Genomic DNA, 22,410 nt, shown 5'->3' on the forward strand with positions numbered 1-22,410 from the left:
ATTTCGCATTTGTATGGTGTTAGAGGCAGTACACGGCATCGCTGCATGTTACATTGTACCTACTTGTATGGTGGAACGGAAGTACTCAATGTCACACGATTTTCACAATGTACGTCGATGGCGCAATGACTGTACTTTATGTAGTTGCATCACAAGCGACGGCGAATTGACATTGCTGCAGCGGACTGAGTATTTTTACAATTAAGTGCTGCTATACTTAGTGAAATCAGCTTTGCATTTCTTATTTAGAAACGACGATACAGATAAAATTGACTTTACGAGTTCAACGATGTATCTGAGGCTTTTGACGTCAAAAGACGTTTCTTGCAACCTAATAAATTTCTTGCTTTCAATCAATTCCTCATTTGATCTTCGTATACATAAAAAACTGTATATGTAGAATTGTTTGCTGAAGAACGAGCATGCTTGAGCGGTGGCTGCAGACTTAAAGGGCTATTGCTTTTAAAGCACTTATATGCTGCGGTGATTTTTAGCTTGCTTACCCAGGGAAAGGTTTATAAAGTGGAGTGCGAATTTGATTGGGTTCGTCATGCAGCTCCATCATCACCCAACTGTCACTGAACGAACTAATGTTTATCTGAACTCTGCACGACACAATATTTGACACATAATCTCGATTTTTTTTAGTTGGTGTAATATCAATTGAAAATATAGGCAATGGAACTCTTGTACATTCATGTTCAGGTTCCAAGCAAAAACTGAATAAGTTCGTTACACTTGCAGTTATGCCTGAACGTATGTGCAACGTTTTCTTTAGAAACAAATAACGCGAGGAGAAACTGCTGCTCTTTCGATTTTATAAAATTTATAGTATTTGGATGTAGGAATACGTAATTGTGTTCATCTGCAAACACAATTTTGAACACCAAAATGATTCATAGTTTCGTTCTATGAAATTCCAAGCGATACTTGGGTAATACTTTAGATTAAGTGCATCCAAAAAAGGGTGTTTTTTTTAATTATATGTTTTTGGGGTTTAGATAAAGAATCTGAAATCCGTTTTGGGCGGTCGGCATCAGAAAACCGATTTTCTTCCCCGAGGCTCTAATTCGTCGAAAAAAATCCGGGAAAAATAGGCAAAATCGGCGAAAAAACTTAACCTAACTTAACCGTGGTTGCAATGTCGTGGTTGCAAGAGTATATGGGTCACCGAGGCCAAGTTAAAAACGTTATAAATCCACGGATATTGGGGCCAAGATTTAACTTGCATTTTATCTTAGAAAATATATAAAAATCGGCATATATAAAAATCGGTTTTCCGATGCCGACCGCCAAAAACGAATTTAAGATTCTTTATCCACACCCCAAAGAACATATAATTAAACAAAAAAAAAACTTTTTTGGATGCACTTAATCTAAAGTAATACCGATACTTGTAGTGGCGGTTTCAATACGACCAACATAAGTAGTGACAGATCAGAGTACCCGGGTACTTGCAGGTTCGATCACAGCTTCCTGTGACAGTTCTGGTCACAATCAGCGAGGTGGCCGAGTGGTTGAGATGAGCAAGATTGAATCAGTGACTTGAGGTTTGGCTATACCAGCAAGCTGTGAGAATTTGGCGATGTCTGGAATCGGTGACAGACCACATTTACCTATATGGCGCCGACATCACTCTTGCTAAATATTCCAGGGATCATCTTTCCAAATAGGTAAATGTCAAACCACCGTCTTCACACGCACACACGCACATATGACTGTGATTTTGACGCTTTCAGAAAATTATGATGACCAATTGATTTCAAATGAGGAAAATGAAGGCTCTCAATAACATGTACTGTTTATTCACAACATGGCGCTGAAAACGCTTTCAATATTTACATATGAACATAGCCCGATTTTCGTTTGAATATTTAAAAAAAAAATCCGTCAGAAAATAGAAATATGTGGCAAAAGCCGTTAGTTCGTTCGTAAAATGGATGAAAACGCTTGAAACTAAAGTTGTGGTATTTACAAGAATTTAAATTTCCACAATACCATTAAATTTTTGTCTTTCATGACACTATTTAACGGAATTTGATACATTAAAACTCAACAAGGAACAATATAAATCTAAGTAAGGTAATATACTGTGATTGTGAATTTTATTTTTTCTAGAACATTTCGGAACTACTCGATAAATATAATGGGCATCACACTTATTTTATTAACTTACCGTAAACACTTGAGGTTATGTAAAAAATCTTACGTGCATATATAAAGCTAAAATGGAATAAAAATAGGTTTTTCAATAAATTAGAACTACAAATCACAGACATTTGTCCATAAATAATGCAAGACTACTTTTGACACGTAATGCGCCTTTAGGTTGTTTCGGAAAGCAGTCGCTCATCGTCAGTGTATTTTTCCCAACAATCGCACCTATGTTAACTTCTTAACCTCCTTTGGAATGTGTATGATGTGCGCATGTTTCTTTGCAATTAACATCATTACTGGGAAACGAGTATAAAGCTATAATAGGTGCTCAATTACAATAAATCAGACAACAGTATATTAGGTGAAGCGCTGAATTGATGTATTTGCAAATATTAAATGAGTTGGTGAGCACACACCTAGTATTTTAAGTTTGCTATGATGTACGTATTAAATAAATTTATGCGAAATTGTTGTGTGAAGGACGTCGCCATTATAGCTAGTTTAATAAAAGGCTAAACATTTAATGAAAGCATACAGAAAAATTAGTCCGAAATAACAAAACCTTAAAGCGTTCGAAAGAAAAATTCGTAGCATTTTGCGTCACGTAGTTATAATGTACAAAAGAATTACTATCACTATTCTCAGGCAGTCTCCTGTGATAACTGTTGTACAGCGAGGAACTCTTCGGTGTCGTTGCTTGCGATGTTCCCGTTTTCAGTCTCCGCAAGCCGCAACTTTTGGTCTTCCAGCGATTGTGGTACCTTTTGATCAGAGTCGATGTCAGGCATAGGCTGCAGGTAGATGAAGCGTGCCAACACTGACAGGATCACCAGCTGGCCCATCAGCAGACAGCACAGAATTGCTGTCGAAAAAATACAGCGATAAATAATTAGAGTGCGTGAGGTTCATTTAATTAGGAATGAATATTCAATTGGCATTCACGCAGGAAGTACTTATAAACATGGGAAAAGTTATTACTACCCATTTAGGGTGGGATTTTTTTAAACAATTAAAGGCAGATTCACAGTAGCAAATGAAACTTTTGATTATTTTGAATGAAAAATACACCACCTCATTCCATGAGAACGAAACTGCACGATAGAAAAGAGCTCATTTTAACCGTGTTGAGAAGAAAGCATACAATTACATTACAGAAGCCGCCAAATGCTCAGCAGTATAAAAATTATATTAAACGCACTGAAAAGGAAGCTAGGAAATATTTTCCTTACTATTGGCGTAGACTTTAGGCGATATGGGCGGTACGCAGGGGATGGCGCCGGCGGGGAGGAGGATCACGCCGAAGATGAGGGCCTGGAATCTCAGGAAGACGAGGCACAGCTGGAAGACCAGGATCTTGCGGCCGTAGTGGTAGCGCCGCAGCTCAGGGATCGAGGCTTTGAACATGACGATGAAGGCCCACAGGGCGAGCAGGAACGACGTCGTGGTGATCGTGAAGACGTACACGTGGCCTTTGTACGGGCTGAAGTCTCCGAATGAGTACCTGTGTTGAAGTCAGGATGAATCATTTGTGTTCATTGTAGGATAAGAGAAGTAAACAAGAACACAAAGTTTATAAATTTATTTGATTTTAATTCTTAATTTAAGATTAATTCGTGAGATGAATTAATCCATAGTACAGGGTAATTAACTGTACCTATTGTTTAATTTAGAGTATAGATTTCTTTAAAATGACTTTTGAAGAAAATCCCATTTAGCATATCTGCACGAACCTTATTCTACCTAATGTTGCTATTTTTAGGAGTTATTATCATTGCTGGGAAAATAAAAGAAGGGATGTTCAAAGTTCAATGATTTTTGATTGCATCATAAAAATGTATTATGGAATACTACATCAAAATCGCTTAGTGCTTTAAAATTGAAAAAATTACGTCAGATTTAGATATTATAATTCTTGATTTGATGAGGGCTTCTTCATGTCCTTTCATGATGCACATTATTTTGATAGAAGAATGATGGGAATCATTATTACACTATGTGCGATAATGATTAACGAAGTCTCGAAAGAATAACTGATTAAGAGATTGTAAGTTTAGTGAATACTTTCCTCGATCAAGGTCGAGATCTTTTGCTAGAAGTATCCGAGAATATTCCAGCAAATGACTTACAATCCTTCCTTCCAAAGCGAGATGCCGATGATGGTCATCATGCTCTGCACAATCGGGTGCTGGTACAGCAGGAGCTTTATGAACCGAATTTGCCGTCTGCAAAGTCATCAACAAAAAGAAGTTAATATAGTTCTAATGCGTTGAAAGTTAAATATGTTGAAATTTATTAATATGAAATGAAGTTTAATATTATACTGAAACAAAAACTGCTCTCACATGACTAATCCATGCAAACAAATTTTTTTTTCGCGTTTCATAGAAACAATGAATATTACTTCTTGTACAAAACCGAATGCATGTAATGGAGGAATAAGATGGAACTTTGTTTACTTGTTAACAGGTCGCTTAGGACAGAAAGGCCAGCAGCAGGGCCAGCAGCAGCACGGAGGGCCCCTCCACGGAAGAACTTTTCCTTCAAGCGACTGCACAAATTTAGTTTCTCCGCCGAAATAAACAAGAGTGAGTTTGAAGAACTGCAACATGCAGAGCGCGAACCACAGTTGAGATGAAACATCCATCACGCTGTCCGCTTTTGGGAATAGAATACCGAGGAAGGTGCATAAGCCAAGTACCTGTGGGAATAAATCATTAATACTTCATACGCAGTGCTGTTCGTGTGCAGCAACTTGAACAATTATAATGGCATCGAATTAATGGTCGTATAATTAAGTTGATAGCCTGTGAAAATTTGATTTAATTTCGAGCCGAAGTTTGTTTGGCTAAAGACTTCCTGCGATCGAAGATTCGTTTACTGAAAAAAATTTGATTGTTAGCAAAATGGATTATTGGGAATGAATTAGGAACCATTTCCCTGAACTTTATTAGTGACGCTGAAACTGGCTTGCAAATTGGATGTTGAGTTTGTGACATAGTACGTATTTCGCGTAATTTTATATTATGGATATTTTAGTCATTTCCTTTGTTTCAAGCGTCCACAGTCGATGACACAAATCCAAGGAACTATTATTTTCTGAATTGGAATTTAAACCTCATATTCATGGAAATCCCCACCCAACAAAGACCCGTAAATTTGTATTAAAATCTCACCGGGTAGACGGAGAGAACGAACGTGACGCAGGACTTGTGTTCGCGACGGACGACTTTCTGCATGCGTAGGACTGTGTCGATAAATACAGCTATGAGAATGAGGAGTCCGATCCCTGCCATCGCCATCATCACATAGCCAGCAGGTCCCAGAACTGTGAAAGAAGGAAGAAACTAAGTTAATTTCACCGTTTATAATTTACGACATCAGTGAAATTTTGTATCACTATTATTGCTTGTTTCAGATCAGCAAAGTTGTAATAATCTCGAACACAAAATGAATTCAAGAAACATTCATGCATGAATTAAAATATAAAAATGGGCGAATGAAATTCCCCCGAAGCACCTAATGAACCTCGGGAGTTGGAGCATCAGTGGCATGCACGAATTGCCCCACAAGAACTTCGGTGTATTTTCGAAAGTAAAAAGAATGAGCGACTCTAGTACTGACCAGATTTATTGGTCAGTGCAAGCGCAGTACAAATAAACAAAGTGGGAGCCAAGAAGGGCAGTCTCCAAGCAAGGTGGTTTGAACGTGACAGTATTTAAACCGATTTTATTTTTCTATAAACCAACGTCGTCGAGTACATTAGTGAACCCTGAGAGAAAACAAGTTTGACTGCCCAAGCCAACACGGCGTTTAATCGAGATCAATATAGACACGGTAATGCCTGGGCATCGTGTTGGTATTCAGATCTCATCGGCTATCTGTTATATATTCCTCCTTAAAATTTGATCGTAATCTAAATTTTTGGCACGCTATTTTTCAGGCTCTTCACTAGCATTCAAATTATTCCTGTATGCGTAGTCAATGAGTTGTTCTTATATCAGTCCCGTCAATATTAAGCTCGAAAATATGAGGTTTTTTAGTCTCAGATATGTCAGCTTGCGTCTTGCAAAGTGCGGATTCCTGCGATGTGCAACATATGCTTAAATAGTACGTAAAACTTTTTTGCCTAACTCTACAGTTAATTTTGAAGACGGCCGGTTTGCCGAAGAAATATGCGTGTGTTGTTTTCCCGGAGTTTTCTTATATGCAGGAAGACGACTTAATTAGTCTGCATAGCTAGAGGACTGGTAAATTAAGGCGTTTTTCCCGCGTTCAAAAAACGACGGTTGATCTTTTTCCATATTTTTTTTCAAAATTCTGACGCTGTATATCTACTGTAAAAGTTTTTTAACAAAAAATAAATATTTTCCACTATCGTCAATTCAAGATATTTTGTGAGTTTTCATTTAGTACTGGAACGACATACATGTACGTAGGTAGTTTTTTCATACTGTGATCGTAATTTCGAAGGAAAATAAATGTGCGCGAAGCACAAAGAAAGAACGAGCATCGCACCCTGGCATTACACCCGCGCACTTGGTATAAATAACCGTTCGGAGCAGCTGCGGCAGGCAGCGCCTTGTTTAAGGCAATGAACATCGGCTTATCGTTATTGGCTGCTTGAGGTGATTGCGTTAACAATCATTAAATGCCGCACGTTGGTGCATACTTTCGCTCCACGTTTTTGTAAATTATTACATGCATGTAAATAGGCAGACATGTTTAACTATCAAGAGTGATCGCATGAACTCTATAATAAAAGTATTTTCGGTACATTCATGGAATCTATGATAAGATTGGTTAATCCTCAGCTGAGAAATAAATTCATCAACTTGCACTGATCGTGGGTATATTCTTAGCTCCGTTTCAATAAAGATCTACACATTTATTATTGAAAATGACTGGTAGCAAAACATCTCAAAATCTCATTTAATGGAATAGTTTCAAGCCTGAAAACTTGTTTAGAACTGCAAAATGTAGCTATTTACGTCTCAAATAGACGGTATCAACATTCTGAGCAGCGTTCTCCGTTTCCCCCGTCGAATAAGTACCCGAAATCATTAGTTGCCAGAGACGAACATCGTCGTCTATAAAGGACATTTATAGACGACTAACATCGTCGTCTATAAATGTCCTTCAGATCGTTTCAAAGCTCATCTCCCTCAGCTACGCCTCTCGACAGCTGTTGCCTTACGACCGACGTGAACTTCTGGCGGGAAATTTCAGTAAAATAATTTCTCAAGCTGAGCCTTTGGTAAGCCGAACTGGCGATAATGCGTTCGATAGATGCACCTAAAGTCAATTTAAGGATTCTTGATTAAGATAACCTTCAAATTTATATTGACTTGAACGTCAACAAACTCTGAAGTCGTGGATAAAAAGCACTCACTGAAATTTAAATAATTTTTTTCCTAAATTAACCATTCCCTCATGCATAATAATCTATTATTAAAATCGTTATACATAGACAATATATTAATGAATTCATTTTGTTCGCATTATCAGGTTATGCACACCAACAACATATATTTGTTATTCAATGTATTGTGAATGACGCTTCAGCATGACATGCATAACAACAAGGTCTTTGTTATTCAATGTACTGTGAATTACGCATTAGCATGACATGCATAACAACAACAAGGTCTTTGTTATTCAATGTATTGGGAATGGTGCATCAGCATGACATGCATAACAACAACAAGGTCTTTGTTATTCAATGTATTGGGAATGGCGCATCAGCATGACATGCATAACAACAACAAGGTCTTTGTTATTCAATGTATTGGGAATGGCGCATCAGCATGACACACATAACAACAACAAGGTATTTGTTATTCTATGTATTGGGAATGGCGCAGTACAGTGGAGATGCGTTCTCATTCACCCTCAGCTGCTTATAGCTGCGCTCAAGAAATCAGCGTATCATGAGGATTTTTGCACCTGATTTTAAAGTCTTCTCAAACCGTGGCAGGCAATACAAGAAATAATGAAACAAATATAATATCTGAATGGGAGGTGGCATGCGGAAGCATCATACCGTCAGATTAACTCGGCTAGCTGGCCTTGCATGCGTTGGGCAAAATAACGCTTGCATGTAGTGAAACACCTGTGGAGGATATTTTGTGCGCAATTTTATTAGGGAAAAATTTCAAGAAAATGTCATATGTCGATGACTGAAAAAGAAAATCCAGGTTACTAACACTTATTAATTGCAATATATTTCGATAGATCTTTATGAAGTACGGGTTAAAGATAACTAGCTCGTCGATATGTAAACGATCGTCGAAACTTGGTCGATCATCGAAACGAAGTATTCGGCCTACGAAACAAAATTTGCTAAAATATATGTTCGTTTATCATTATTATTGTTTTTACCATCATAATGTTCGTGCGTAGTTTAATGATTGTGCTTTCGAACAGGATTATCAAGTAGAGCTCATAAGATTTCTGCACACGAAGTATTGGTGTTAAGCATGAAAAAAACCCGGTTGTATCCGTTTGTGTTCCCAAGGAGCTTTGTTTATTGGTAAATCCTCAAAATTAACAAACAATCTTTTGTCATCAACCGAACAATAGGAGCTAAATTGCAGGGAAAAGCAGCTCCCAGCAAATTAAGAAATGCATTCAAAAGACCGGCTTGGAATTCATAGTAAATTTACTACCCTGATGATTCGAACATGATAATTAATTTCACATTCGCAATGAGACAATGACAACAATTGACAAGTAATTTTGTAAGGATTTATGTGACTTAATATTAAATATCTAAGACTTGTTAGTTATTTTATACACACGAAAAATTGTATGGTTGAGCTAGACTGGTACATAATTCTCATATATTCTTTTAGACCCAAATAATTAGGAATTACCAATTTATGGAATTTGTGAAAAATTTTCGCGAAAAAGATCCTTGCGCTAATATCGGCAGTTGACAGTTAATTAATGAGATTTACATGAAATATGTATTGCGAGGTCATTCCTTGCAGATCAACTCTAAGTCGAAGACTACATAAAAACTTCCGCGCCCGGCAAGTGACAGCCCACAAACATTTACCATGTTAGGTAAACAAGCTTTGCCAATAAAGAGAAAATTCTCATAAAAACATGGCTATGGAGATGATCAAGACAAGTATTTAACTGATCAGGCAATATCTTTTTCTGATAATATTGTACGGAATTTCGCATGGGTAAAAATATGACACCAGGTTAAGCTTAATTTGGGAATGAAAAAGTTTAAGATGAGTAGCGAAAAGATGAGTAGTGAAAAGTCGAGAAATCATCTTGGCATCCGATGTCTTGGAAACCGATAAAAACGACATAAGAAAATTATTGAGTATTAATATTTCAGCTTCAAAAGTTAATCTTCCGTTTAGGTAAGTACGTTAAGTAAATTCGTTTGGGAAAATCCAGCATATTTTGAAATATTGACCTTTTGCATTTATAACATATATGAACAACGAGCGCAAAGCACCGATAGCTGCAAAACGGTGCAATTTGAGTGTCTTCTGACGGGGGTGACCCCTTGACGTTGATGCCTGTCTCGTTAACGTTGTTCTAGGCCATCACAGTGTGATTTATTATGCGATATATATTTGTTCTATGAGTAAATAGTTTATACGCTATGTCTGTTGAGAAATGCTTGAAAGAAATGAGCTCGTTATAATGCACACGTTCGGCTACTTTTCTTTGTTAAACTTACAAGAGTATATTCGTGGCAAATAGTAAGATACAGTATCATTCATCATGTGCGCATAAGCCTTCATCATAAAGCCTAGAGACGAAGATCTTCTACAAAACCCGATGAGTAATACACATTAATGCGGAAATACGAATTGTGGGTGTGGTGAATCACTGCGTGGTGCACTGAGTTCGCCGCGCGTGAGGAAATGGAGCCAAATTGTGGTCGCTCTCAATGACATCGCCTAAAATGCTGAATTGGGTAGCCAGTGTAGCGAGCTTCGACAGCAAGGATCTGGTAATACAAACAATCCACTTGCTTGAAAAGTTTTGGGTGTTCATCAACATTTTTAAATGGGATATAAATATTTTTCAAATGGCAATGATTTCAGTGCAAGAGTTCATGATGCACTGTTCGTCAGCGGCAACAGCAGGTGGTGGCTGTACTTGTTCTCGCTGCGGCATCACGTAGCGTCAGCAGCAACAGCAGGTGGTGGCTGCACTTGTTGTCGCTGCCGCATCACGTAGCGTCAGGTCAGTCGTGGCTTGGGCGTGACAATGCTCGCTACTTACTGGCGCAGTCTCTGATAGCCAACTGATCTTCACTCGCCACACCTTTGTCATAGGAAATTTTCATGGCGACTCCAACAGGTAGAGGATGCACCTACTGCCGTTGTGTATTTCCGCATATAACTACGATATTTGTTGAGAATTTGATCAAACTTCTTAGCGCGCCTTTATTTAATGGTATTGTGGAGCAATGCTTCAATTTTATTATTTTTAATTTTAGTTGTGATTTAATTTATGCTGTCAATATTTTCAATGCCACCAAAATATTTGAATACATACATATATCATTGCATTGCATTGAAATGGAAAAGAATTACTTGCCGAAACCGAACAAGTGCTTTCTCATCCATACTTAGAAGAAAATATCAGAATTTGTCTCCAACAATCATCTTTACGTTTATTTTGCTTTCTAGCTGTACCGTTTCAGCCATGGATGCGTGCAACTATAATTGTGGAAATATCAGAATTTGTCTCCAACAATCATCTTTATGTTTATTTTGCTTTCTAGCTGTATCATTTCAGCTATGGATGCGTGCAACTATTGTGGAAATATCTGAATTTGTCTACAACAATCATCTTTATGTTTATTTTGCTTTCTAGCTGTATCATTTCAGCCATGGATGCGTGCAACTATTGTGGAGCTCCAGGAGCCCTGAAGTGTGGCAGATGTCACGCTGCGTGCTACTGCAGCCGCGACCATCAGAGACTCGACAGCGGCGATCACAGAGATCTTTGTAAAAACTACACCTCGGTGTCTTCCCCCGACCTGGGAGAGTGAGCCTCTTATAAAACTGCACAAATATGTCTGAATTCAAATTGATAAATCTGTAAACATTAACTTATTGCAAGTCCGTTTTGAGACTGTAAAGGAGCGTGCTGTAAGGCATGACAAATGGACCTGTTATTACGCTAAAGAATGTATATGCGCACTCCCTGTGTGTAAAATGAGAATATTTAAGGAGTACTATGAACATTTTAGAAGCATTCCCCGTAACTGATATGGAATTTTGCGTACTCGCGGTAAATGAAATGCGACTATCTGCATATTTAAGAGTATTCCCTGTGAGTGAGATATGAATACTCGTATCTTTCAGTACTCCGTGTGGAGAATACTGTTGGTGATTTATTATGCACACATGAAAGCATTCGAAACTTTAAAGCTTAAGATATTGCATTTCATGCTCGAGAAGTATAAAAATTAGTTAATTCATAATATTATTGCTCGCACATTCCTTGTAGCTTCAAATAGAATTTACTGATTAAAAAAATATAAATGCATGTTAGTTTCTGTAATAATCTATTTGTATTTTTTCAGGCACCTGGCAGCCACTTGTTTGATCCTGCCAGGGAATCTGATATTCTCCGAGAATCCCATCCTTGTTGGCCCAGTCGCTTACTCCGACTTGATTTGTCTCGGCTGCCATTCCGCTATCACCGAAGAGGATTTCAGCAAGTGTCCGGACTGCAAGTGGCCTGTCTGCAGCAAGGTCTGTGCAAACTCGAAGTCTCACTGGGCAGAGTGTGATGTACTAGCTAAGGATGAACTTGGAATTGGAATTCCGCAACACATCGGCCAGACTCCTCGCTATGATTTAATTATGCTTCTTCGAGGACTGCTGCTCAAAGAGACCGATCCAAAGTCCTGGAAGGTTTTAATGGCAATGCAAAGCCACAAAGAGATTTGGAAGAAAGACAATGATCCATTCCATGCAGCTGCTGTTAAGTATTTCACTGAAGTTTGTAAATGTGGCTTTGACGAAGATGAGATTCACCACGTCAGAGGAGTCATCATGACAAATTGCATGGTTTTTAAAAGCGACAAGGGAACTTCACTGAGGGCTCTATACCCCCAGTTTCGTCTTTTCAACCACTCGTGTATCCCCAATATTCATATCAGTTCGAATTCTGACGGGGAGATCACAGCTCGTGCTGCCGTCACAATTCAAAAAAATGAGCAGCTTTGCATTTCGTATACAGGCACCATGGAACCTCTTTGGCAACGTCAAAAATATTTAAGCGAAATTTATAAATTTCAGTGTCAGTGTAAAAGGTGCTCGGACCCCACTGAATTTGGGACATACTTTTCATCTCCTAGGTGCCCCGATTGTAGACGATCATTCATGCTTCCTTCTGGAAATGGTAGTATAAATTGGTGGATTTGTGAAACGTGTGGCCTTCGTTACGAGCTGATAGACGTTTTGCAAGAGGTGTCAGACTGGTTGAATCGCATCGACATGAGTGATTTCATCGGGAAGCGAACAGTAAAGCAGCTTAATAAGGACGTGGACAGAATGCACGATTCGTTCCATCCTCTGCATTATGTTCCTCTGCAGTTCACCCAGAATTTGCTTAGAGAAATTAAAGGTGAAAACTACGTAACTTTCAAGCTGCGCCAAGAAATATGGGAAAACCACTTGGAGATCTGCGACAAGTTGGAGCCTGGCCTTACCAGACGAAGAGGTAAGCTTGCCTTATATTTGTGAAAAATTAAACGTGTAAATGACTATTCCTTCTTGAAGAAACTTAATTTTTATTTAATATATTACTCAGCAATATTAAGCAACTCATTTTTTCCAGTAAGAACGAAGTTCAAGCGCTTGCAGTGTGTGACTTCGAAATGGTTTTGGTTGCGTAAAGTAAGCGATTTTTATTATGAATACTTAATTGTGATGAGCTTAGTACCTCTTTTCTTGCAGGGCGATCGAAGTTTCTTAAGTGATCGAACAACCAATTGGTAAGGTTTCATTTGCTTCACCCTTTGCATCTCAGAAACAAGCGTACTGTGATCAATTCCCAAAAACAAATTGTTTTCAATCAATATGTTTTGAATCCCCTGTTCAACCCAACCAGAATTCAACTAATTGTGAACGATTTGCACTTTTTCGATGAGACTGAACAGTCGTTGCGCTAGAAATACCGTCAGCTAAATACTCACAACAGGTCATTTTGATTTTGAAACGATCTATTTCGAGACGAAAGGGTGATTCATCAGGCGTTTTTTTGGTCGTTCGAAGTTTTAATTTTATATAGAATTGGTTCCCTTATTAGAAGGCAAGATGACTTCATAATAGATGGGGTTTTGAGATTTTAATGAACTGTAGAGTGCGTGTATTTAAAATAATTTACAAATTAAAGAGTGAAAATTCCCGAGAGAATCACCAGGAATTTATTTGACTGACGTTTTATCCACTTGCACTGCTGAGGCCATAACCGCCCATGTTTTATAATTTTATTTTTTTTTTCATTGTGCATGGAAGGACTGCACAAAGTAGTTCTAATTATTTGCTCTTTGTAATTTAATCGTTTCATTTATTAGTATGGACGTAAGAAAGGACATCTACGTGCTTTGATTTGATTTTTATAAAATAGTTATGAATTTCTTAAGCCAAATTATTTGCATACCAGCAGCTGTGTGCAACCACTCACGATTTGAACAATTTCCGTTAATATTCTTGATGAAATTCGAAAGAAGTATTTTAGGAAATAACAACCATGCTAATATGTGATGCCTTTTAAGTAGGTCGACCGACTGAGCAGCTAATGTGACGCCATTTTTTCAGGCTTAAAGTCGTATTGATTATTTGCAGCAGGCTTGTGCATTGTAGAGTCACTGGCATCTATTTTCCATCGTCTGGAAATCGTGAAAATCCAATTTGCTGGATATTAATAGATAATTCTCCTTCGTGCTTCGGCGAACGAAATAAACACAACATATGCAAATTCAGAAACAAGCTAAAATTAAATTTATCAGCACATGGCGCGATTTGATGATTGATTTTCATGCCTTAAATTTTCTTCGGAACACAAAATAAAATTCTAATACTAATGCCTGTGTTCGAGCAGGAATGGTATTGTTTAACCTCGGAGCCACAATCAATGGAGTGGTCAAGTCAGGCATCGCCGAGAAAGAAATATACTTGCCACGCGTTCCAAGCTTACTTCAGGAGGCCAAGCTATTCCTTCTGGAGGCTCAACGTATTTTTCAGTTGGAGCCGAAGACGTCGCGGGAGCGTCACTGGCTTTACAGCATCACGAGTGTCTACGATGAAATAGAAGCCATGGAACGAAGCTGCCAGGAGGGCACGGAACACTTAGAATAGAATAGAAGTGTCGGCACTGAAGAAATAGGCCCATGGCCTGTTGCCGATTCTTGTTCATAGAATATAATAGAAGTGTCGGCACTGAAGAAATAGGCCCATGGCCTGTTGCCGATTCTTGAATTTTTCATGACTTGATTCACGAGGGACACTTCCAGCTACCATAATGATTTGGTGCGCGAATTCACTTGACATGATTCATATCAGTATTGAAAAAGCATAGAATTGCATAGCAACATTTGCCGTGAAGAATAGGCCAAGTTTGGCAGTCGCCGATTCTTGTGATTCTTCTTGACCTGTCTTTTGGAGATCAGATCTATCCAACACTGACATTCACGCTAAGTAGCTGTTGAATTAATTCGTCTCTGTCGGCTAGCTTTAGCCTGGCAAAATAAATATGCAGGTGAATTTAGAAATAAATCAGCTTCATCTTTCTTGTTGTGTTCCGTTTGAGAAATTACTTTTGTACCAACTAAAAAGATATATTAACCGTTCAAAGATTCGTGAATTTCATTCGCAAAAATTAAATTCTATAAAGAAGTAGATAATTTACAGTTAATGAAATAAATCATAACAACCCTAATTGATGGAAAAAATTTCAACATTTTCTTCCGGTGTTTTGACTCCTATTCTTTACACCTGGAGAACACAGAAATTAAATGCACCGGTTGTCTAATTAAGCTTTAGTGTTCCTTACATATATCAGCGTGTCAGATATTTAGTTTTCGAATATTAAGGTATAAACTACAACACTTGTATATATTCACTTGTTGTGAACCGAATTAATTGTGCGAGATTCTAATTAACCAATAATTATTGTAAAAACTTTGATAACTTTCAGAATAACGTGTTTAGGCAATTTTGAACAAATTAGCCGTGGCTAGTCTACAAAATCGTTTTTTTCTGAGACTGAACAAGGTTTTCTAATTTGATTGTAGACTTAAGTAGAAGTAAGGGAAAAATATTTGTAATGGATATGAAGTGTTAAAGTCTTAAAATTTCATAATTTATTTTCCCAGTGTAAACTTTTCAAATTTTTTTACACGTTACTGAAAAATTCAAATGAGCGACACCTGCTGACATGCGACATTGGAATTAGCGCATAGGGAAAATCTTTGGTAAACATCTATGGTCTCTCTGCATATTGTCGCACGAACTAAGTTGCACAACTAAAATATAAATTTATTATGCTTCCATAGCAAATTTATATGGGCGAAATAATTCAGGACTTGACTTTAACTATACATGATTCAACCGTCATTTTGTTTGCCTAGAGCCCTGAACGACAGAAAAATTCAGACGTACATTGGTTTTGGACAAATGAAAAGACAAATGTACCATGAATTACAAATTGTACATATCGTTTAACAGGTGACTTGAATGTACCAAAAAGTTCACGTTGATACTCTTTATCTAAAATTAAAATAATAATTCTCTACTATTATTCGCATTCTTTTGCGTTGCTTGGGGTGAAAATTACCAAATTACTCATCCAAATAATATCGTCGAGCTGTGCCAAATACCGGGCCCAACATGCGTAGCTCTGCATGCCTCAGACGTCTCAAGCATCTATTGGCACGCGAGCAGCTACTGAACCTATATTGCTGTTACAGCCGTGAGTGCGAGTGGTTCAGGGTTGCAGTGGAACATCAGTCCGATCACTTCATTGCATGAACTGATATATTGAGTTCAGCTTATTGTTTCAGTTCAGTGGAGGAACAGTTGAGGGTAATATAGCACCTGAAATAAATAAAAACTGCGTGAAAAACAGCTGAACTTTTAAGTCAGTGTAATCCTGATGATTATTTATTCGTCGACGCAGTGTGTGAGGTTGAACAATGGAGACTGTGGAAGCGCCGTACAGAATTGATGTAACGGCTGAGGCTGGCAGGTGAGGTAGAGTTTTTGTAGTATCAAAGTAGCAAGATTGATTATACTGTTGAATATGAATAAAAAAGCAAGGTTTGCATTATTTCACAAAATAGTATGATAAGTAACTTTCAAATTTCAAAACTGCTCGCAGTGCTGCAAAACTATGCCTTCTTAATTCCTTCGAGTTTGTGAATTTTGATAATAACAAGTAAAATCTAATGCTTCATGTGTCCTATAAAATAGTTGTGAAGTTATGTTGCCATCACCTAGCATAGCAAAAATACGTCCAAGGAGATTCAATCTTTGTGTTGTGTTTTATAACAGGAGTCTTGTGTCTACGAGGAACCTCCCTCCAGGCTACCTTCTACTGCAGGAAGGCCCGGCAGTGCTGGGTCCTACGGCTCTCTCGGAACCCGTTTGTTTGGCATGTCACTCCCCCACCAGTTTGTTGTTCCGATGCCCTGGATGTCAATGGCCCATGTGCTCCCAAACTTGTGCTGACCATCCTACTCATGCGGATGAGTGTTCAGTACTAGCGCAGGATACGAAAGGAGTTGGGATTCCTGTGAACACAGACGCAACTCCGAGGTACGACCTCATCCTGATCTTACGGTTCCTCCTTTTGAGGAAAAAAGACCCTGATATGTGGGAAAAATTGATGGCCCTTGAAAGTCATTGGCAGAAACGAAAAGCCGAGAACGAACCGCACCACAGTGCAGCTGTGCAGTATTTTCTGAAGGTATGCCCTATGGAACACGAAGAAAATATTCTGCACAGAGTTCGTGGAGTGATCATGACGAATTGCATTAGCAGTAAAACGCTATCAGGGGTCAGTTTACGGGGACTTTATCCAACCATAAGCCTTCTTAACCATTCATGTAAGCCTTCTGTTTACTTGCGTTCCGATAAAGCAAATCATCTTTTCGTACATTCCACAGTTGAAATATCGGAGGGCGAATCGCTTCTCTTCAGCTACATTGCTACAGGAGATCCTTATTGGAAACGGCAGAGAGAGCTGAGCGATACCTACTATTTCAAGTGCAGATGTGAACGCTGCATTGACCGCACAGAAATGAACATTCATTTTTCGTTCTTGAGGTGTGAAAAGTGTGAAAATGGATATGTTGATCCGTTATTTAACAAGAAAAAATCTTACAAGTGTACAACTTGCAAATATTCCACGCAACAAGCGAAGGTTATGCACACTTGTGTGAGTATTCAAGCTTTATACGGCAAAGCAGACCAGGTCCATGACTGCCGTACTGCCATGCAACTACTGAAGCTTGTGCACAGCAAAAGCCACGGAAACCATTACACTTGGCTCGCGTGTGCCGGGCATGTCATCAAATCACTCGCTCAAAATTCTTCAATTAACGCATTGCGTCTCAAAAAGCAACTTTGGATGAGGATCATTGATATTTACAGCGTAATTGAGCCAGGAATGACAAGGAGACGAGGTGAGTCATTAAATAAAAAATGATCTTCGCCGAGATTGACAACCCTGTGACCGTGGATTTATATCGTTTGCTTGCTGGTGTCCGACACATTTTCAATTGATTTTCCAGTTTTTCTTTCATTCTAAGTTTTGAGTTATCTGTGAACATGTGTTCAATAGTAAACTTTTTATTTGCTAAAGATGATTCTAAAGGAACAAAAAACTGGGATAAAACCTGGAATAGAAATGGGGGTCTCGAAATTATAATTGCTTGTCCCGCACAGGAATATCCCTGCTGCACCTCGGCGCGGTGTCTCTACAGTTGGCTATGTTGGACTGCAACGTCGGGCGCATCTCGCGGCCTGTGATGCTCAGACAACTGGCGGCGTGTCGCGGGACGCTGGACGAGGCGCGCGCCATATTACGTTTAGAACCGCCTGATACTACTGAAGAAAAGTGGATTATGATGGAGGAAAAGGAGCGAAGGAGACTAGATGAGATCATGGAACAAACGCAAGAACTCATTGATGAAGAGTATGGTACAGCACAAATGAGAAGGAGTGAAGAAGATAATCTTTCACTCGAAATTGGAGATTTTGAAGATACTTCTGTTAAAAAAGTAGACGAATATGAAGAGTCGTGCACTCGATGAGCCCATACTAACAGGAAATTGCGTATGGTTTTGTTTCAGAAGATAATTTCTGTATTATACGCCGATAAATTATATTTATTACTATTGACAGAAGTATTATCAGTATTCTGGCTGATAAGGATGAGTGTTCTGTTCAATTTGAGTCAAGAATATCTTATCTTAAAGTGGATATAAAATTACCGCCTCAGGGCTGGGCACAGCGGCTCATTGTGTGCAAACAATGTTGACTTATCACGAGATTTTTTAACCTAAACTCATTTATACAAGTTTTATTTATAGCAATTCAGGACCTGCAGATTGGGCGCCAATTTAAGCAAGCATTCTTTAGGAAAATTTAAAGGATTTAATTGGATTTAAAATGTTTGGAACCATATTGTCAGTGCGTCTTAAAAAAGTCGCGTGATTGTTTCGACCATAGTTTCATCCATGGTCTCGACACAGAAATTTGGTTAAATTTCAATTTGAATGGAATTTTCAAATACATTTCAGTGGATACAACGCTTCAAATAATTGTATTATAGTTTCGGTTGCGATAAAATTCATGCAGCCTCATAAAGTTGAAAATTCATTTAAAGATGGCCAGTTACATTTTCTCGTAGGGTAACGTGGGGCAGCGCGCCCCCCACTTTTTTTAAACTAAATTTTTGATGAAGTTTTAATTGATACGAGGTGGTTCTTTGTTTTGTTTAAAGGTGCAACTAATGAGGAATGTATGATGTGAATTAGACGCCTATAGAGTTATTAAATTTTTAATGAAACACTATTTTGTAAAAAGTGTCAAAATGCAATGGGCCCATGGGCTTGGGGCAAGGCGCCCACCCTTGGTCCCTTTACCACAATTGCATATTTTTCGTTTAAAAATGATAAAACAACACTCTACAGTTAAAAATAAGAAAAATGTAATAAAAAATATGACATTCATTCATTTATTAAAAAGAACTTAATAACGCAAACACTTAGCAAAACGTAAATCCGTACACTTCATCCCAGTGAAACTGTCGACCGGCGGTAGAGAACACGGACCAATATCTGCCATACTTAGCGAGAAACCCGCTATGGGCCCGTGACCCGCAGTGGGCTCGCTGCCCCATGTTACCCTACATTGCAGGAGCTCAACGCACATTCAATTCGGGTTTCTCGCTAGCAACTTTATTAGGAAATTATTGCAGATGGTCGGCATCCTTGAGTTGTACTCTTGTACTTAACTTTATCATATAATATTATCCAAAAAGCGTTACATATTTGCCGTTCTAACCTGGCTCCGCATGACTCACACAAGGAAAAAAGTTAAGTGCTATTTAAACAAAGTCTCACTCATTTCTTTGAGTGTACTCAGTGCAACCTTTGGATGCAAACGGTCATTGTGTGCCTATGGAGTGACAGACCCGGAGAGCTGACTCACTCTCACCTGGACGTTGTGCAAACGCATGCTGAGCCTCACAGGAAACGCTGGAGCATACAACCCAGAGGAGAGTAAATAATTGTAAAAATTACGACATTTCAATATGATTAACGAGGAACTTATTTTATTCATGGCAGCTTCGTCGAGGAAATATGCCTTAATTAACCGTACGATTACGTTGAGGTCGCATCAAATAGCTCATTCTCCTCCCACTTGATCAATGAGCCTCAGAATCAACGCGATCATTGATACAATTTACCACTAACTCTACTTTCAACATCTTCTCATCCAGAAATCTTGGAAATTATGGAAATTAAATGTCAGAAATAAACGGATAACCAAATATTTCTTTAGGATCTTCCTAAAAAATACAAATTTACATTATAAATTTGCAGCCAGGGAACGGCAGTTCCGTTTAGCGCACCCGGAACAGTGACTGGCGTTATTGCTGCCATGTTCTTGAATCTGTTATAGTTTCAAATGTCAACACCAAAATAACGGAAACATACATCGACCCTGAAACATTCTTTTTTTCTTTATGAATGTTGCTTAAATGGCATTCGAAATCCATCATTCTCGAGTCGAGTCAAATACCCAATCGAGTCAACCCAATCGCTAATAGCGCTCAAGATCTAGAAAGACCAACATGAAACTTATTTCTCTGAACAGCAATGAAGGATTGACGTTGAAGGTATAGAATTTATTGTAAAATTGAAGTATCTGCGAAGTATCTGCTCGAAGTATCTGCGTAATCAGAACAAAGAGCGCCAGCACGAAACTAATTTAGCATGCAATTCTCTACCCACAGAAGTTTCTAGCTTCGTACGCAGGATATGCCAAGTCACCCAAGCCAGCGTGGCTCCCAATTGCAGAGGAATTTTCTCCCATGCCCATACATGCCAGAATAAACACGAGTCTGCAGAGGCTGGAGCAAACACTCATGAGTCGCACCTTTTAAAAATTGAAAAGCCTGAGAACATGGGTCGGTAGAACACGCCGTCGTATGTACATAAAAAATTCAATATGCGTTATTTAAATTGATTTGATATATCTATATACATAGTTACGATTTAATTTTACGAAATTTCATTATATATTGCATAAAGAAAAATGTTGAATCGGAAATTTTTATCGAGCGAGAGCTTACTCGGTTTCTTCAACTTGAAACACTCGAAAACGTATTCGGTTGAATATATTCATCCGTTTAATATGTCACCGTATTAAAAAAATAGGTTGATACACAGTAAATACATTCTGTATTCTGTAAATACATTTACAAAATTTAATACCTGTGCACAGAAAATAAATGAGTAATTTATACATTGTACTTACTTTCAATGAATTGCGCGTTGCTGGGCTGGAAATTTCGCACCTCCTTGGTGCATTCCCTGGCCATCATCGGGTCCAGGACGGCCGCCCGCACCACGTGCGTGGCGTTGATCATGAGCTCCGTGGTTTCCATCACCGGGTTGTAGGTGTAGTGGGGAATGAACGATGAACTAGTATCTCCCGCCATGTTCATAGATCCGAATTTAGAAAACTTCTTAGAGCTATAAAATTGATTTCACTGGTATGTCTAGGCGTCAAGGATAGGCTTATTACATCTCAGGTTTTCACACATCAAACTTGTTGCAGGTTTCAAGAATTTATTCATGACGGTGAGTTGAAAGTACGAACAGTTTTTTTGAACACCTCGTACTGAATTTAGGGCTTTACTAAACTAAACTCATTAATCAACACTTTTTGAAGAGGAATTGTTCCTAGAAATTTAAATTCGCCAAAGTAAAAATACTAATCAAATAGATCTGACAACTGCACTCGGAAATAAATTTCGGTCGCTAGAATGTCTACCTTATCGGAGACAATTTTTCCGTAAAATTTAAACTCTATACTGTTAAAATTCTAAATCAGAAAGAAATTATCTCGTTAGTATTCCTTCAACTCCCATACAACACCAACGATTGAAATAAAGTCGACTTGGTAGCGGTCGCGGTCCAGGCGCTATTGGCATGCAGCTACGGCGAACGCCTTTTATTATGTAGACGCTTATCAAAATTTACAACGAGACTCAGAGCCACCGCACCTAATTCCTCACCATTTATTGCTTTACGATGAGCAACTCCGGAAACTCATAATGATAAGCATAAAAAGTGCAAGCTAACGGTAATCGTTTCATATTATATATCATTACATGCTGTATTGAAATATTCGTAAATCATGACAGACTTCAGCAATGAAATTAATAAACAAATTTACAGCGCATTTTTATGGCTTGCGTCGATTTAATATCGTTAGGGCTACGGTGCGGTGCACGGAAGTTATTGGCATGGATAAAAATTCAAATCGCATTAAATCTATTATACAGATTACAATGTTATATCCAAACCTTTTATTGCGTTTAGTCAGATGGCAACATAAATACGAGGCGGATACAATCGTAAAAAATACTAAATTAAATTTCTAGTTATTGAAAAGAAAATAAGTTTAAAAATGATTCGATTTGGATTATTTCAGTCTCCAGTGACAGACCACGACATCGTCGGTG

At 38.4% G+C, this 22,410-nt stretch overlaps 3 protein-coding genes across 4 annotated transcripts; 2 read left to right on the forward strand and 1 right to left on the reverse strand.

Annotated features, from left to right (window-relative positions):
• Positions 1-1,789: 1,789 nt before the first annotated feature.
• Positions 1,790-21,860, reverse strand: LOC108679879 (organic solute transporter subunit alpha). The gene is made up of 6 exons (XM_018168614.2): positions 21,198-21,860; positions 5,331-5,482; positions 4,614-4,855; positions 4,284-4,379; positions 3,387-3,658; positions 1,790-3,019 (listed from the first exon to the last, which is right to left on the reverse strand). The coding sequence occupies exons 1-6, from the start codon at positions 21,385-21,387 to the stop codon at positions 2,799-2,801; spliced, it is 1,173 nt and encodes a 390-aa protein (XP_018024103.1). The 5' UTR covers positions 21,388-21,860; the 3' UTR covers positions 1,790-2,798.
• On the forward strand, positions 10,360-14,546 carry LOC108679876 (SET domain-containing protein SmydA-8). 2 transcript variants are annotated; one of them, XM_018168612.2, is made up of 5 exons: positions 10,360-10,488; positions 11,022-11,181; positions 11,723-12,867; positions 13,104-13,141; positions 14,251-14,312. In XM_018168612.2, the coding sequence occupies exons 1-4, from the start codon at positions 10,473-10,475 to the stop codon at positions 13,124-13,126; spliced, it is 1,344 nt and encodes a 447-aa protein (XP_018024101.1). In that variant the 5' UTR covers positions 10,360-10,472; the 3' UTR covers positions 13,127-13,141; positions 14,251-14,312. The 2 variants fall into 2 exon arrangements, with proteins under 2 accessions (XP_018024101.1, XP_018024100.1); XM_018168611.2 differs by lacking the exon at positions 13,104-13,141 and having other exon boundaries at positions 14,251-14,546.
• LOC108679878 (SET domain-containing protein SmydA-8) lies at positions 15,534-18,690 on the forward strand. Its single transcript, XM_018168613.2, has 3 exons — positions 15,534-16,395; positions 16,701-17,833; positions 18,096-18,690. Exons 1-3 carry the CDS (start codon positions 16,343-16,345, stop codon positions 18,461-18,463), a joined length of 1,554 nt encoding a protein of 517 aa, XP_018024102.1. The 5' UTR covers positions 15,534-16,342; the 3' UTR covers positions 18,464-18,690.
• Positions 21,861-22,410: the final 550 nt, after the last annotated feature.

Source organism: Hyalella azteca, unplaced genomic scaffold (assembly GCF_000764305.2).
Source record: "Hyalella azteca isolate HAZT.00-mixed unplaced genomic scaffold, Hazt_2.0.2 contig11639, whole genome shotgun sequence".
Taxonomy (NCBI): Eukaryota; Metazoa; Arthropoda; class Malacostraca; order Amphipoda; family Hyalellidae; genus Hyalella; species Hyalella azteca.

Coding starts and splice junctions, on each gene's coding strand:
- LOC108679876 (XM_018168611.2), top strand. Junction 11,182..11,722: donor TCTTCCCCCGACCTGGGAGA/GTGAGCCTCTTA, acceptor GTATTTTTTCAG/GCACCTGGCAGCCACTTGTT. Junction 12,868..14,250: donor TGGCCTTACCAGACGAAGAG/GTAAGCTTGCCT, acceptor GTGTTCGAGCAG/GAATGGTATTGTTTAACCTC.
- LOC108679878 (XM_018168613.2), top strand. CDS start 16,343: ATGGAGACTGTGGAAGCGCCGTACAGAATTGATGTAACGGCTGAGGCT. Junction 16,396..16,700: donor GTAACGGCTGAGGCTGGCAG/GTGAGGTAGAGT, acceptor GTTTTATAACAG/GAGTCTTGTGTCTACGAGGA. Junction 17,834..18,095: donor AGGAATGACAAGGAGACGAG/GTGAGTCATTAA, acceptor TGTCCCGCACAG/GAATATCCCTGCTGCACCTC.
- LOC108679879 (XM_018168614.2), bottom strand. CDS start 21,387: ATGAACATGGCGGGAGATACTAGTTCATCGTTCATTCCCCACTACACC. Junction 5,483..21,197: donor CAACGCGCAATTCATTGAAA/GTAAGTACAATG, acceptor CTTCTTTCACAG/TTCTGGGACCTGCTGGCTAT. Junction 3,659..4,283: donor TCGCTTTGGAAGGAAGGATT/GTAAGTCATTTG, acceptor ACTTCAACACAG/GTACTCATTCGGAGACTTCA.